At 39.3% G+C, this 16814-nt stretch overlaps 2 protein-coding genes across 2 annotated transcripts; one reads left to right on the top strand and one right to left on the bottom strand.

Annotated features, from left to right (window-relative positions):
• Nucleotides 1–1405: 1405 nt before the first annotated feature.
• On the top strand, nt 1406–8781 carry LOC119075427. The gene is made up of 11 exons (XM_037181865.1): nt 1406–1626; nt 6688–6787; nt 6851–6898; nt 6966–7041; nt 7097–7335; nt 7394–7501; nt 7681–7751; nt 7817–7947; nt 8093–8259; nt 8314–8548; nt 8613–8781. Exons 1-11 carry the CDS (start codon nt 1553–1555, stop codon nt 8708–8710), a joined length of 1347 nt encoding a protein of 448 aa, XP_037037760.1. The 5' UTR covers nt 1406–1552; the 3' UTR covers nt 8711–8781.
• A 2276-nt stretch (nt 8782–11057) lies between these two features.
• On the bottom strand, nt 11058–14170 carry LOC119075429 (activated Cdc42 kinase-like). The gene is made up of 2 exons (XM_037181867.1): nt 12511–14170; nt 11058–11588 (listed from the first exon to the last, which is right to left on the bottom strand). Exons 1-2 carry the CDS (start codon nt 13954–13956, stop codon nt 11403–11405), a joined length of 1632 nt encoding a protein of 543 aa, XP_037037762.1. The 5' UTR covers nt 13957–14170; the 3' UTR covers nt 11058–11402.
• Nucleotides 14171–16814: the final 2644 nt, after the last annotated feature.

Raw genomic sequence — 16814 nt, 5'->3', positions numbered from 1 at the left:
AATGCAATTTTTGATGATTGAAACTGCGGTTTTTGTTTCACAATTACTGAGTATTTTCCAACTTTACTACTGAGTCTCTCAGTCTATTTAGCATAGCATTTAGCATTTAGCCGATGTCTTTTAAGTAGCTTGTTGTGCTAAGTCTAGATGTCCTTGGGTCTGTTTGATAAACAACGAGCGATTACCTTCAGAAAGAATGTGTTCGAGGCGAATGTAAAGAAAACAAAAACCAAAACTTTATCTTTTCAGTCGTCCGCTCTTTTAATAAACAAACTGAATTTCCATTGGGCCCATAAATAAGCAACACACAAACCATACTCTCATACCCATACATGGTTAAATCGCACAATGCAAGATCACGATAAGCGGTTTGCAGTGCCCTCGTCAGATTTTACTCGATCTCGGGCATTAAGTGTCCACTCCACTCAACAAAAAGTACTCCGTGAGAGAGCTGTGAGAGAGCGAGCTGTCAAATAAACAAAGAAAAAAATTTTAAAAATTCAATTTGGTCTCTCATACCGGAGTACTTTTTTGGTAAGAGGAAACTAAGCATTAAGTAGCACTTGAGTCATTAAGCCCTCAATTTACGTGACGTTTAAACAGTTGAAAAAAATTACAGCCACAAAAATGAAGAGAGAGAAAGCGAACAGTGTTCATTGTTTTTTGAAAACGGTGAGTAAACGGAGTGAAGTTTGTCTCGTGTTTGAAGACATTTGACATGATAACAGATATGAAAAACCATAGCACCCCTCTATTTTAAACAAAAAAAACTTTCCCTCCGGCGGTTCTTCCGCCACATTTAACTCCACCATTACCATTACCTCCAAAGGAATTGAGGTTAGATTTTGGTATCGTGTCTGACAGCTCCTTTGTTTTTACTGGTAATATTGGTATCGTGTCTGACGTTTACAAGGTCATGAAAATGATCTATTAACCTCATTAACCTGCTCTTTCAGAACCGTACATCGCCGTAGAGAATGTATATACCAGGTGCGGCCAATTCTTCAAAATCTGTTGATTTCTTAAACGCACTCATCATTTTTGTCAAAATAATATGAAAATGGGTGCGTTAGAATCCGTTTTTAAAATCGTTATTTCCTCCGAGGTTACATTAGACCATACCTGGGTGGTTTATATTCATTACATCGCCGTACCTACAATCGCCACAGTACAAAATGAGTGAAAGCATAGCACTGCTCCTAGCACAAACACTAAGTTTTCCAACGACAAACTAGATTATCGTCAAATTTAGCAAACGATGCAACGCCCATTTGGTCCCGTCAGTACTGACGGTACTGATCATGTGTTATATATGGCGCCTCATCACTTCACCTTGACGCTACTATATTGCCGTTGATTGTATTTTACTAATATTACCTCTCAATTTGTCTCTAAACTGTCATTATTATTGAGTGTATCGTCATTCGTCTGTCGGTTCTCTGAGGAAAAACTTTGTCGCATAAATATTACGCAGCAGTTTGTGTGCCGTGGGTGAATTAAAAATTTGGATAAAGCGATTCGAATTGGGAAGACAACAATCTTATAAATCGCGATGTCGTCGTCAGTTTCGCCACCGAAAGCACCGAATGAACCCATCACTATTGCGATAGTTGGTGCTGGTGACAGGTAATTGTGTCATGTTCGATAAGCTAATCCAATCTCGATAGCGGTACTCTGTTAGTTGTAACGTTTGGAATGCAGTTATTTTGTTTAGGTGTCGTTTGCATGAACAACCATCAGTCAATTGAATCAATACGTGTTTTGTATGAATGTGTCTACGAATCGAATTTCTATGACCGTTTCTCTACTCGTATAATTACACTCATAAGCGTTGTGGTAGAGCGCTCAATTATTCGACCAATAACCAATTGAAGTGTGATAATCTTTATTACCGTTCGTAAAGTTGGTTATCTACCAATATCTAAACTTGGATTGTTTATTGTGTAAATACAAAACAGATTGACTGGTGCGACTATTAGTAAAACACGGTATCATCGATTAGTTGAATACTATTGTGAGTGTAGTCGAAGTCGGAGATCAAAATTTGGGTTTCAAAATTAAGGGTCATCACACAACTGTAGTGATTTTGTTAATTAAAACTTTAGTCGAGGAACGATAGAGCCAACGTACTGCAAACCAAGCAGATTTAACTGTCATTCGGCCGATTTCCAGCCATAGATCATTTTCATGACCTTGTAAACGTCAGACACGATCCCAACTGTCAGACATGTCGAAAAATATCGAATGAATTGAACGAACGATTTTCATATAAAAATCAGTAAATTGAACGCAGTTAACGTCAATTGATTGAGGTTAAGGACTACTTGACGAAAAATTAAGTGGGACAAGTACCGTATAATGAAAATGATCTATTTTGCCTCAGTTTTTTACTGTTTACATGACAGTTGGAATTAAAAGTCATCTAAACAAAAGAAACGTACGTCACGTAAACGGAGAGCTAAGTGGGCGGCAAAACCAAGACTGTGAACTCAACGTTAATTTATATAACAAATTCTGACTCTTCTGACTACCCTGTATAGATCTGTTCCAATGTTATTTGAGCTGTTGCACATTATTGAACTCCTTCGCGTCAAGTTGCAGCTAGTGGTGAAGTGAATTCGATTCCATACACACTTACCAGCTGCGACAACATTAGTAACAAGAAAATATGACGATGGTAACATTACACAAATGAATTCACCTGAAAGTCGGAATCCGTAATTTCTCTGATCCGCTGAGGGTTTGCATTCCCTTCAGTTTCAGTGTTTACATGTATCCTCGCAGAGAGCATTAATATAACTAAATATTTCACAACAATGTTACCACTACAAGTCCAAAAATCCTACCTTCCCTAACGACTGCGACATCTGTATTTGCCAGAACGAGGTTGCGCAACAGTGAAATGATAGGTTGATACGCCTGTTAGAAGGAACATTGGAATGACAGTTGGCGTCTAGGGGATAGAATGTGATAGAGTTACATACAAATTCTCTCACATTCTCTTCCATAGCATCCAACTGTCATTCCAATGTTGGTGGAATATAGTGCATGAACCTTGGCATGGACACTGTCTGTCTCTACTTCTCTCTCTATCTACTGGATTTCTTAAGGTCGATTGGCAGTCACTCCGTTTTGCTCGCCGTTTTTAAAGTAAAAATTTAAGCTGTTCTCTCTTTCCATTCATATAGGGTTTGTATTGGCATATTTAATTTGCGATTTTCACGGTCAATATGAATGTGTTGTAGTGAGCAAAAGTTGAACATACTTATGTCCGATATACACATTTTTCAACATAGAAAGCAATGTCACTGTGTCACCTATATTACGTCCGAATAGATATGTTGAAAACTGTCACAAGCTTAATACCCACTTCACTCCGTTTCTTCTCCATAAAAACAAGGCATCAGAACAGTCGGAGCGTTTGCTGCGACTTAGCCCCGTACAACCCGTAATCCTATTTCGTCCGCAACCATAATACGTCCGTAGCCCTAATAAGCCCGGAACCCTAATACGTCTACAACCCTCTAATCCGTCTGTTACCAAAATGCAAGTCAAGTTGGGCATTGTCAAATTTACTGAAAGTGTTCATTTTTAAAATTGCGCATAGCGCAATTACGAAAGCCCGTACGAAGTACCTTTTAAATAAAACCAACAATTTACGACATTATTTTAGAAACCCAAAATTTTTTGCCAACTTTCCATTGGGTATTCAATTACCTCTCAAATGAAACAAAAACTAGCAAAATCGGATGAGATTTACTCGATTTATGTGCAAAAAACACTTAGGGCCGAGTAGCGGCCTTAGTCCAAGGGCCCAAATTTGAAACTTTTTTCGCCACGTTCTTTTCAGTGTTCAATTACCTTCCATAAAAAACTAAATCTAGCAAAATCGGATGAGATTTACTCGGTTTATGTGCAAAAAACACTTAGGGCCGAGTAGCGGCCTTAGTCCAAGGGCCCAAATTTGAAACTTTTTCGCCATCATTCTATTCGGCATTCAATTATCTCTCAAATGAAACAAAAACTAGCAAAATCGGATGAGATTTATTCGATTTATGTGCAAAAACGACTTAGGGCCGAGTAGCGACCTTAGTCCAAGGGCCCGAATTTGAAACTTTTTTCCCCACGTTCTTTTCGGTATTCAATTACCTTTCATAAAAAACTAAATCTAGCAAAATCGGATGAGATTTACTCGATTTATGTGCAAAAAACACTTAGGGCCGAGTAACGACCTTTGAGCCATCCCAACAAGCCCACATTGCATCTTACCCAAAAACAATGTTCAGCAACTTTGTTCTACTCGTCAATACCTTTCATTTGATATATCACAAGCAGGTATTGCGAGCGTATTTCGGTAGATATAGGCGAAAGACTGAAAAACACCTATAGGGCCCTAGCTCTGGAAGGGCCGGCCCTACCATGCCCATTTTCGAACTTGACCTTACTTTTGTCGATACCAATCGGGGAAAAAAAGAATTTTGAAAAAAGGTTGTGATTTACTCTAGCTAGAGGGGTCACGGACGGACGGACGGACGGACGGACGGACATTTTTAGCCCCGTACGAAGTACTGGGGGCTTATAAGATTAATATGCCGTTTGTAACATGTTGAATTGGAAGCAGACGGTAAGGGCAAAGCATTTGTCTATGTTCATAGATAACGAATCCGCAATAAAAAAAATGTCCGTCCGTCCGTCCGTCCGTCCGTCCGTCCATCCGTCCGTCCGTCCGTCCGTCCGTCCGTCCGTCCGTCCGTCCGTCCGTCCGTCCGTGACCCCTCTAGCTTGAGTAAATCACAACCTTTTTTCAAAATTCTTTTTTTCCCCGATTGGTATCGACAAAAGTAAGGTCAAGTTCGAAAATGGACATGGTAGGGTCGGCCCTTCCAGAGCTAGGGCCCTATAGGTGTTTTTCAGTCTTTCGACGATATCTACCGAAATACGCACGCAATAGCTGCTTGTGATATATCAAATGAAAGGTATTGACGAGTAGAACAAAGTTGCTGAACATTGTTTTTGGGTAAGATGCAACCCGGGCTTGTTGGGAGGGCTCAAAGGTCGTTACTCGGCCCTAAGTGTTTTTTGCACATAAATCGAGTAAATCTCATCCGATTTTGCTAGTTTTTGTTTCATTTGAGAGATAATTGAATGCCGAATAGAATGATGGCAAAAAAAGTTTCAAATTTGGTCTCTTGGACTAAGGCCGCTACTCGGCCCTAAGTGTTTTTTGCACATAAATCGAGTAAATCTCATCCGATTTTCCTAATTTTTGTTTCGTTTGAGAGATAATTGAATACCGAAAAGAATGATGGCGAAAAAAGTTTCAAATTTGGTCCCTTGGACTAAGGCCGCTACTCGGCCCTAAAGTGTTTTTTGCACATAAATCGAGTAAATCTCATCCGATTTTGCTAGTTTTTGTTCCATTTGAGAGATAATTGAATGCCGAATAGAATGGTGGCGAAAAAAGTTTTAAATTTGGGCACTTGGACTAAAACCGCTACTCGGCCCTAAGTGTTTTTTGCACATAAATCGAGCAAATCTCATCCGATTTTGCTAGATTTTGTTCCATTTGAGAGATAATTGAATGCCGAATAGATGGCAAAAAAAGTTTCAAATTTGGGCCCTTGGACTAAGGCCGCTACTCGGCCCTAAGTGTTTTTTGCACATAAATCGAGTAAATCTCATCCGATTTTGCTAATTTTTGTTTCGTTTGAGAGATAATTGAATACCGAAAAGAACGTGGCGAAAAAAGTTTTAAATTTGGTCCCTTGGACTAAGGCCGCTACTCGGCCCCAAGTGTTTTTTGCACATAAATCGAGTAAATATTATCCGATTTTGCTAATTTTTGTTTCATTTGAGAGGTAATTGAATACCCAATGGAAAGTTGGCAAAAAATTTTGGGTTTCTAAAATAATGTCGTGAATTGTTGGTTTTATTTGACAGGTACTTCGTACGGGCTTTCGTAATTGCGCTGTGCGCAATTTTAAAAATGAACACTTTCAGTAAATTTGACCATGCCCAACTTGACTTGCATTTTGGTAACAGACGCATTAGAGGGTTGTAGACGTATTAGGGTTCCGGGCGTATTACGGCTACGGACGTATTATGGTTACGGACGAAATAGGATTACGGGTCGTACGGGGCTAAGTCGCAGCAAACGCTCCGACTGTTCTGATGCCTTGTTTTTATTGCGGATTTGTCATCTATGAACATAACCAAATGCTTTGCCCTTACTGGCTGCTTCCAATTCGACATGTTACAAACGGCATATTAATCTTATAAGCCCCCAGTACTTCGTACGGGGCTAAAAAATATTCTCATGCGACATATTCCCTCTAACGTCGAAACGACGTCCCAGTCGTCATATTAGCATCTCTCTGTGTTAAACGGTGAGTAAAAACGGAGTAAAGTGTGGATTCGGATTTTTGATTTGAACATGCCTAAATTTTTGTTCCGTTTACTGAACAACTCTCTATCTCGAATGAGCAAAAACGGAGGCAAAACGAAGCTACTGCGATTCGTGCCTAAAGCGTGAATCGCAGTAAGTTCCGATTCGTCACCGCTTACGCTACAGGAATGGAAAGAGGACAGTTTTCATTGCTATTTAGAAAACGGCGACCAAAACGGAGTGACTGCGAATCGGCCTTAAAGGCTTATATCGGTAAGCAATTTCTTTCTCTTTCTCAACAGAGGCTACATTTACGCTTCCTTTGCAAAACTGTATCCGCAATGGCTGAAAGTGGTGGCTGTGTGCGACCATCATGATTATCAATGTGAGCGTCTGGCCAAGGTAAATTGGAAGACACTTTTTCGTGTGTTCGATCTTTAACGACTTTTTAATAAATCCTCATAGGAACACACGATCCCACCCGAAAATGTATTTGTGGGAGATTGGTCATTGGTAAATTAGCAATGTCTCAGCAGTCCCGGCCATTCCCTTTGTAATAATACTCAAATATATTCCACAGATTGCTTCAAGACCAAAGCTGGCTGATGCAGTTGCAATTTGTACAACTGACGCAGCTCACACTGGACCAGCCGTTGGTAATGATGATCACGGTCGAATTTCCCATTTTCGTCTAACTTTTTGTTTGTAAAGCGTTTGCCGATCTCAAGTATCACATTCTGCTCGAAAAACCCATGTCGGTAACAGTCGATGAGTGTGCACTCATCTACAAAGCAATTGTCCGGAACAAAGTCATTTTAGCTGTCGGTCATGTGTTACGGTATACCAGGTACACCAAGTCCATGAAACGGGTTCTCGATTCAAAGGTCTTGGGTGACATCGTTAACATTCAGCATTTGGAACCAGTTGGATTTTGGCATTTTGCCCATTCGGTATGCGGCATTTCGTGCGTGCATCGTCATGAACTGATCGGCATTGTTTCGTTTTCAGTTCGTTCGGGGCAATTGGCACAATGAATCGGAGTCTACATTTTCGCTGTTAGCCAAGTGTTGCCATGATATTGATCTGCTCGCTTACATGGTGAACGAGAAGTGTAAGGTGAGTTTGTCTAAGTTTCACGATGGTGAAGTTGTCGTGCAGAAAGTTCGTTTTGAATTCACCGCAAAGCGGTGTGTCTATGCACGATAAAATGGCAATCTGTTCGACTTTCGATGTTTACGTACTTTCAATGCTTTCATAGTGGTCGGCTAGCCCTTAACAATTTCTATTTTCATTAGAAAATTTCTTCGTTCGGAAGCTTGTCGCACTTCAAAAAAGAGAAAAAGCCAAAAGAAGCCGGAAATGCTATGTGAGTGACTCAACCCACGTTCGAAAGTTGTCTGTTGAAAATTTTCGGAATTTCAAAATTTTCAGAAACTGCCTTGACTGTCCATACGAGCCCTCATGCCCGTATTCAGCTAAAAAGATTTACATCGACGAATTCTTTACGAAACAAAACGAGAAAGGGTGGCCAGTGAATGTTGTCCAGCCGAATGGTGACATAGGTATGAGGGGGAGATAAACGCAGAGAAATGATAATAGATGGCGTTGCTTCTGTCCCGCAGGCCGAAGGATCAGCACAACAGCGACATCTGTTATCATTTCTCTATTCTAACGACATCTGTGATTATTCACCGCGCACTCTCTCAGATATCGAAAATTTGACCGATGCATTGCGCAAGGGAAATTATGGTCGATGTGTCTACGAAATGGATAACGATGTTTGTGATCAGCAAGTTGTTAACATGGAATTCGAGAACGGCACGACAGTTTCCATGTGCATGGTAGCATTTACTGAAGCGTCTTGTCAGAGAAAGGTATGGAATTGCCATTTCTCTACGTACAAAATTTTCAAAAATCTGTTCGTTCAGACCCGTATCTTTGGCACAAGAGGTGAATTGGAAGGCGACGGTTCGGACGAAATCAAATTGTTCGATTTTGTAACCAGACAGACAACCGTAATCAATCCCAGCAAGGAGTCCAGTTCGAATGATTTAGCGAAAAGTGGACACGGTGGCGGCGACTTTGAACTGATGCAGTCATTTGTATATGCATGCAGCACCGGTGACGATCGCTATATCATTTCCGGACCAAGGGAAACATTCGGTAATTTTCGGAGTAACTTTAAATGGTGCGTCGGCTATGACTGTCGGGTTTTCTTTGTTGATAGACTCGCATCTGTATGTTTTTGCGGCGGAGCATGCCAGACGAACTGGAAGTGTTGTTGACATCGACGAGTACAGGAGACAGGTTCTATTGGAACAATAAATAAGGCCGCACGTTGCATATGGAATGTAGGGATTGTTTACGATTGTTTCAATAAAAAATTGACCTTGGCATTGCAACATTTTTGACTTACTTTTCCATACGCAAACGTTTCAACTCATTTCCTAACCTTCACACAGTCCACATTCCTTCTGCGTCACCTCCACATATATATCTCCGAAAAGTTATCTTTGTCCGGGAACCCACGTTTTGAACAAATTAAGAACGCAGCCTAAAAAAGGGTGGATATTTTTAGGCCTCGTCTTAACCATATAGTCACGGGTCTGAAGAGTCCTTCTATTTTTATGCTTGGGATATGTCTAAAGGTCGAAAAAGGGTGTTTTTGTTAGTGTAATTTATTACCGGTTAGGCCTTGACAACCTAGCTTTACAATCGAGAGATTGCGCAAATGACGCATAAATTAAGACAACTTATAAATCCGAATTAATAATAAGCTGGAAGTCAACCACCTATAAAGTGAGAGTTACATGTTCATAAGTGTATAGGTTAAAAGTATGAAAGTCGAAAGTTATAGAGATGGGAAGATGGTGGATCGTATAGAACAATTGATCTTTAGGAACCAACCTACGGTGAAATCAATAATCCCAAAAATTTAGAAGACGACCCACAAAAACATGTAAAATCCAACAAAATCTTGAAGTTCTTTGGCTGAAAAGAGCTGGAAATGGTCAACGAGAGAAAATATTTCGCTCATTTACTCACTTTGCTCACTCTTTTAACCTTAGGAATAAACTTGCTGAAGAAACTTTTTTCATAGATCTTCATCCTGAAGAGCTACAACTGACGACAGAGTCAGGACCATCATTTGTCGATGGTATCTCCCGGATTTTTTATATGAAATGTGTTTCTGAGGTCGAGTTAAGAAGTATGATGTAAAATTTGTTCCTCCTCTATCGCTTCTAAGTTAGACGTTCTAACCCTTCTCAGCCCTAGAACTTCAAAGTTTTTATAAAATTTGTGTGGGTTGTCTTCTAAATTTTTGGGATTATTGATGTCACTGTAGGTTGGTTCCTAAAGATCAATTAATATATTACTTACCTATAGACTTAAAGAGTTATAAGTTTTACATTTTAGGTGATTGCCTCATAACTTATGACTTAAAACTGACTTACTCATAAGTTCGGATTTATAAGTTGACTTATAATTTATACGTCATTTGCGCAATTTCGCTTAATACCCTACACGGAAAAAACACAAAATGTCGATGTACGTTGGAGTCGATCACGTTTTACGTGTGGGTCGCAAATGCTACGTCTCGTACGTAGTATGTACATCGAAGTCGTAAAATTCTACGTCTACATCGTACAATAAACGGCTGAGTGAACCATTGGTTTTGTCCTCACTCAACTACAATGTACAAAACCAATGGTTCACTCAGTCGTTTATTGTACGATTTAGACGTAAAATTTCACGACTTCGATGTACATGCTACGTAGGAGATGTAGTATTTGCGACTCACACGTAAATCGTGATCGAATCAGACGTACATTGACATTTTCCGTTTTTTCCGTGTACAAGCCATGGTACGGATAAATTTGCAACTGAGAAATTGCGAAAGTAGAAGATTGGGTGCGCAGGACGATGTTATGTGTCAAAGATGACCCTTTTAGTGCAGCTCTTGGTGCAGCTATCATACATTGTTTGTCCCACGAACTTCACTGGAACCAGCTTTATCGATTTCATTCTCGAATTGGCGCGATAATTGTTGATAATAGCGTCGGATGGTGGTGATAAGACTTTCTGATAAAATAGAACGTATTGGAGCCTCGTTTGTAAGAGACTGGCCATAAGTGACGTCCACTTTCTTCCAGTGCTGCCAGCACATTTAAATCACCAATAATTCGATAAATATGAATTTTAAAAAGCCATTCTATTTGGGGTCTATTTGGGTGGTAGAACACATAGTTGACTTTGTAAAATGCATATTTATCGCGCAATTGGTGATTTAAATATGGTGGCAGCACTGAAAAAAGTGAACGTCATTTATGGACTGTTCCTAAATCTAGGCGATTGCCGTTGATAGAACGTATTGGACGTATTGGAGCCTCGTTTGTAAGAGACTGGCCATAAGTGACGTCCACTTTCTTCCAGTGCTGCCAGAACATTTAAATCACCAATAATTCGATAAATATGCATTTTAAGAAGCCAGAAAAAAGTGAACGTCATTTATGGACTGTTCCTAAATCTAGGCGATTGCCGTTGATAATGACTGCGAAACATTGTAGAAGTATTTGGTAAATACTGTACTAAGCAATTCCGACTAAGCTTCTTTTAAAATCGAAAATTGTGTTTTCTTAAGGTGAACAGACTGTAATTCGATCTTTTTTATAATTTAAGTTTTTATTGACGTTGCATCGAATATAAAAATTGCTTAAACACTAAAGTGGAAAATCTAGAAACAGTTACAACTATAGCTGTATAGCTTTTAATACCTAGTTCTTGTTGCAGCTGCGTTATTTTAAATTCCTAGTGCAGTCCCAGAAAAATGAGAAGTCACCTGTTGAACGTTTACAATCCAACTTGTTCCACATTCGATATTCACGTTATCATACACAAATATATGCTTAATAATGTGGATATCGCATGTGGAACAAATTGGATTATAAACGTTGAACGGGTGACTTTTCATTTTTCTGGGACTGAATGATCCAGCTGCTCTGATACTTTTTCTTTTTTACAATCCTTTAAGTTTCAACGAGGTCATTTGCAGATCCCAATCGTGTTGTTGTAGAGCTTCGACACATCGTTCCATTGTCAAATTGAAATCGGCTAATGTTTTCTGTAACATCATTATCTTGATGGCTTTGTGAACATCCCAGTCGATAAAGTTTAAGGCAATAATGAACTGATCAGCTGATGCCTGTGGATATCACAAGAGCAGTGATGAGAGAATAAAAGAGTTGCAGTATATAAGTGAATGGCATTTAATCGAAATAGTAATAATTTAGTGGCTTCACTCGGGACTCCTATAGGGCCTGTTGTAAGGAAAAATTCTTAAAAATTTCTAAATTTTTGGAGAGGCGATATTATCGTTCAAAAATGATATGACAGTTTTTTGGACGAATCGGTAGCGGAGTCCGTAGCGCTCGACCTTTCTGTAAGGAAAGAGCAAACTGCCAATTGTGTGTCGCTAATTTTTTAACGTGATTTTCTACATGAAGTCAACTATTTGCTCGTAGAGCCGAAAGCGACACATCCGGCGATATCCTTCATTTTAGAGGTTGCACACGTCACACTTTTCTCTTAATAGGTTTTTGTTGGGATATCACTCGTTGTGGAAGTTGTAGGTCGAAAATCAAAAATTTAACGAAATTCGAAAATTTGACGAAAATTGAAATTTAACGAAAATCGAAAATTTAACAGAAACCCAAGGTGCTGGGCTAACCGCCTTCCCAACCAATCCAAGCATAGGTATTGGAAGCCATAAATATTTTTTGAAAATTCTTCGAAGCTTGTGTGGCTAGCGAGAGGTTATCGAAAACCGAAAACATGCAGTTTACTTATGAAAAGTTCTCCAGCAACGCGAAACGTACAAGGTCGTGTGAGGTGTCATTAGAACGGTATTTGCATGTTCTTTCGGGAAAAGCTATTGTTATTAGGTTTAAAATTCATTGACACTGAGATATGTGCACATGAAAGTATGGGTAAAAGTTGTTGATTATTTCGGCGAACTTCTGACGGTTCCTGTGCACTCGAAAAGCAAAAAAAAAAAAAAAAACAAAGCAACCGTCTCCCCCAACTGATACTGTTCAGCTAGCTGGTCTAAAACATTACACACTTACCACCGCTCCCAAAACCTTCGTCATGATACGGACTTCGTCTGATTCCAAACCTCGTTCACGGCCTTTCGGTTTTTTATCCGACAATTCCAGCAGGTCTTCACAGCTGACTGCATTCGTATCGTTTAAATTTCCTTCCGAAAGACTTTCATCAGCTCGCCATTCTTTCGCCGAATCGACGGTATCAATTCCTTTACTGCCGCTACGAACGGCCACATCGACATCGTCGTCAACATTGATCGTCGCCTCCACCTGATCCTTTATCTTATTGAATAGAGCATTGTCTGCCAGTTCATTCTTCGGTTGGTCGTTTTTCGGATGCTTCCGAGAGAATTCAAACTTCTTTCGGTCCAAATTTCTCCCGTCAACCAAGCCATCATCAACATGATCCTTTTGAATGTCAAAGACAAATCCATTTACCACTTCCGGTGATGACATCTCATCAATTTTGTTCACATCACTCTCAAGTATTGATTCAAAATCTAATGACGCTGAATCGGTACAGTCAACCTCACAGCTCAACGTGGTAATGTTTGCATAGGATCGGCTGTAGTCGGTGCACTTCTTAGTATAGTAATACTTATCATTGGTTCCATCCAGATCTTCCTGGTTCACGTAGGAATGGTCGAATCCTCTTAATTTTGACACCTCTGCGTGCTTTGTTGAGTTAGTGTTGTAATTCGAATTGGATGACAACGGGAATGGCGGGGTCTTTTCCTCAACTGGCGTTTTCACTTTATTTAGCTGACGCTGTAAAACTGTTCCATGTATGATCAATGGATGCTTTCGCACGTGACGCTTTACATTCGTTTGTAGAATTTTGCTTCGATCTTTTGGTGGTGGTAGCGGTGTTGGATTGAAATTTTCTATTTCTTTGATGGCAATTTGCTTCTGAACGCTACTTCGGTGAAGGTTGATGTCTTTCTCGGAAAACGAATACTCTGGCTGAGTGAGGTAACTGGGACTTTCACACATGGCGTCATTGTTAATCGAATCTCTGTTCGCCGCGTCATCGTTCGTTGAATTGACTTTGGTACGCGGTCGAATTATCGGATAGTTTTTGTCTCGCAAAATTCGCAACGGATTCGAATCCACATCTGGACTTCGTTTATCGCCACCGGTTGAGTTTCTCCATGGTAGAGTTGTAGGCCTCGGTGCCGGATGCGTCGGAACGCTAAATTCAGTCGCCTGTTTCAATTCCACTGAGTGTCGATGCTTAAACGTGGGATTTTGCGTTGGTAAGGTTGTTGAAGATAGTTTAACATCTACCACGTCGTGAAAATGATCCAGGCTGTCCAATTTGTTCTTGTCATAATCGTAACGGCCCATTGTTTGCGATGATGTTTTCTCCACCAATCGATTGTAAGCGTCTCGGCTCTCCTCGGATATGGAACTCTGTAAATTGTGGGTGTGGGACCAATGGGAGGAATAAAATGAAGGAATGCGCATTTTTTATGGCGAATTAGGAAAGAGAAAACAAAAGGAGAAAAATAAATTTAATTAAATTAAAAAAAATGAACACAAAACAAAGAAAAATTTGGTTAGTCAGAAAGAATAAAGAAAGAATTGCAGAAATAAGTTAAGTTTTATGCGGTGACACCTTAGTGACATCTAGTGACATCAGTTGGAATTTACGGTGTTTAAATGTACGGAGATTCTCAATAGTAGATTATTGACAATCGAAAAGGTTCGATACATATTCCCTTTTAATACTGCAATGCATTTTCATTGATTGCAGTTTTTGCGAGGCTTATTCAAACGACGGGCTGATTGGTAGTTTTCAAAATATAAAGATGTCGGTGCAAAATGTTTTAAAACATGTTGTTTTCAAAAATGTCGTGATTTATTAGAACAAAATGAAGACATGACTTTTCTACACGATCATTTTAACTTAAAATATCGCCGATAAGACGATAATGTCGCCCAGAAGACTATAATGCCAGACAAAAGACGATAATGTCACACAAAAGACGATAATGTCAGACAAAACACGATACTATCACAGAGAAGGCGATAATATCGCACAGCAGAACGATACTATCACATATAAATCGATAATATCGTCCACAAGACGATAATATCGTCCATAAGACGATAATATCGTCCATAAGACGATAATATCGTCCATAAGACAATAATATCGTCCGTAAGACGATAATATCGTCCGTAAGACGATAATATCGTCCACAAGACGATAATTTCGTCCATAAGACGATAATTTCGTCCATAAGACGATAATTTCGTCCATAAGACGATAATATCGTCCAGCAAACGATAATATCGCCCAGCAGACGATAATATAGCACTAAAGATGATAATATTTTCCTGAAATTATCAATCGAGAGTATAATATCATCTTGGCTTTTGATGTCAATAAAATATTTTGGGCGATGTTATTGTCTTGTCAATGTTATCATCCAGGACGAAAAACATCAATTATCGGCCAGGACAATAATATCGGTTGGAAGCCAATAATACCTGGGTAGTATTATGGACTTTTCAAAAAGTGTAACAGAAAATATTTTCGAAGATGATAAGTTTCATTGTGAGTTATTCTCAGAGAAATGATAAGTTGTATGCAATTCTCTCACATTCTCTAACATAGGAGCCAACTGTCATTCACATGTGCGTTCTATCTCGCCACAGGTGTACCAACTTATCATTTCTCTGGTGATTCTAGTTATCCATATATATATCTCATGATTCCTCGTTTGAAAGTTTAACTGTTAATAACGAGCCGATAATATAGTCCATTGTTTTTGTTGTGAGAATAACGCCCAGGATGATATTGTATTCAAGGCATTAAAATCGACAGGAAAACTATATTATTGTCCTGAAGATGATATTATCGACCAGACGACGACATTATCGACCAGAAGACGATATTATAGACCTTAAGGACGATTATATCGACCAAAAGACGAAAATTTCGCGTTAAATCGATATTCTCGTTTTCCGGTCCATATAATCGTCTTCCGGTCGATATTATCGTCTTCCGGTCGATATTATCGTCTTCCGGTCGATATTATCGTCTTCCGGTCGATATTATCGTCTTCCGGTCGATATTATCGTCTTCCGGTCGATATTATCGTCTTCCGGTCGATATTATCGTCTTCCGGTCGATATTATCGTCTTCCGGTCGATATTACTACCTGGAAGACGATATTATCAACCATAAGATGTTTAGAGGACAATATTATCATATCGACTATCATTCGAGACGATAATGATCGTGTAGTTAAGTCCCGTCACGAACAAAATTGTCTGTCTTTGTACTGGCGACATTGGCCATCTTCAAAATATTACATATGTGTTCTAAAACGACAATGCGACACGTGCAACACCTTGTACTTCTTAGTCATGACCTTACTACTTTCCGCTAAGCGTCGCATCCGTCGCTGAAAACCGTCAATAGTTCTTCGTCTTTTGAGACGTGAATATTGGCGATTTGCAACGAATGACGCAACGTGTGGCGGAAATTGTTTGGAAAATACTGGCGAATAATAGACAAGCAGTTTTGACTTAAGTATAGTTTCCACTTAAAAAGAGCACTCCGTTTAGCCTCCGTTTACATGACAATTGTAAAATTGAACAAAAGAACTGTCACGCAAACGGAGTGGAAATTGAATTTATTTCAATTTTTTACTCCGTTTACGTGACAGTTCCTTTGTTCTATTTTACAACTGTCATGTAAACGGAGGCTAAACGGAGTGCTCTTTTTAAGTGGAAACTATACTTTAACGTACTTGAACATACTTTTGTCCGATATTCATATATATATAAATAGTCTGAAAATAATAGCCCACGGTTTTATTGGTAACATTTTAATGTTCATGTTGTTACAATTTGTAATTTCAATTTCTTGCTTTAACAATTTGCATTTTAGTTTTATTTTACTTTTTACTCGAAAACGATTATTGGTTATTGTGTTATACTACATTAAGTCCGTGTTTCCAAATTAATGTTAGGACGAGTGGGGACCTGGAGAGAAGGGCGGCATTCCCACTCGTCAAAATGGAAATGACATCTTTAGATAATGTCAATTGTTGCGTTTGAATATGAAGGAAAGATATATGCAACACTTAGAAGAGAAACGTAGGCTAAAACAAACCTGTGTTGGTAACATGTCAAAATTGTTGCTACAGCGCAACTCTACACCATCGTCTCAGTGTTGCCAACACAGGTCCTTTGGCCTACGTTTTTCTTCTACATCTCGTATGTATCGATCCTTCAAATAGAGTGTTAAAAGAGAATGTCAAAAATGTTCACTCATCGAGCTCAGTAAGTTAACTGTGTTGTTACTAGTT

The sequence above is a fragment of the Bradysia coprophila genome, unplaced genomic scaffold, assembly GCF_014529535.1.
Source record: "Bradysia coprophila strain Holo2 unplaced genomic scaffold, BU_Bcop_v1 contig_210, whole genome shotgun sequence".
Lineage (NCBI taxonomy): Eukaryota > Metazoa > Arthropoda > Insecta > Diptera > Sciaridae > Bradysia > Bradysia coprophila.
The sequence above is the reverse complement of the archived record's forward strand: the minus strand, read 5'-3'. Positions and strand labels throughout refer to the sequence as shown.

Bases quoted from the DNA above. Each gene is read 5' to 3' on its own strand.
- LOC119075427 (XM_037181865.1), top strand. From the start codon at position 1,553: ATGTCGTCGTCAGTTTCGCCACCGAAAGCACCGAATGAACCCATCACT. The intron at 7,948-8,092 runs GTATGAGGGGGA...GCACTCTCTCAG, and splicing joins CCAGCCGAATGGTGACATAG to ATATCGAAAATTTGACCGAT. The intron at 8,260-8,313 runs GTATGGAATTGC...CTGTTCGTTCAG, and splicing joins AAGCGTCTTGTCAGAGAAAG to ACCCGTATCTTTGGCACAAG.
- LOC119075429 (XM_037181867.1), bottom strand. From the start codon at position 13,956: ATGCGCATTCCTTCATTTTATTCCTCCCATTGGTCCCACACCCACAAT. The intron at 11,589-12,510 runs GTAAGTGTGTAA...TGATATCCACAG, and splicing joins CGAAGGTTTTGGGAGCGGTG to GCATCAGCTGATCAGTTCAT.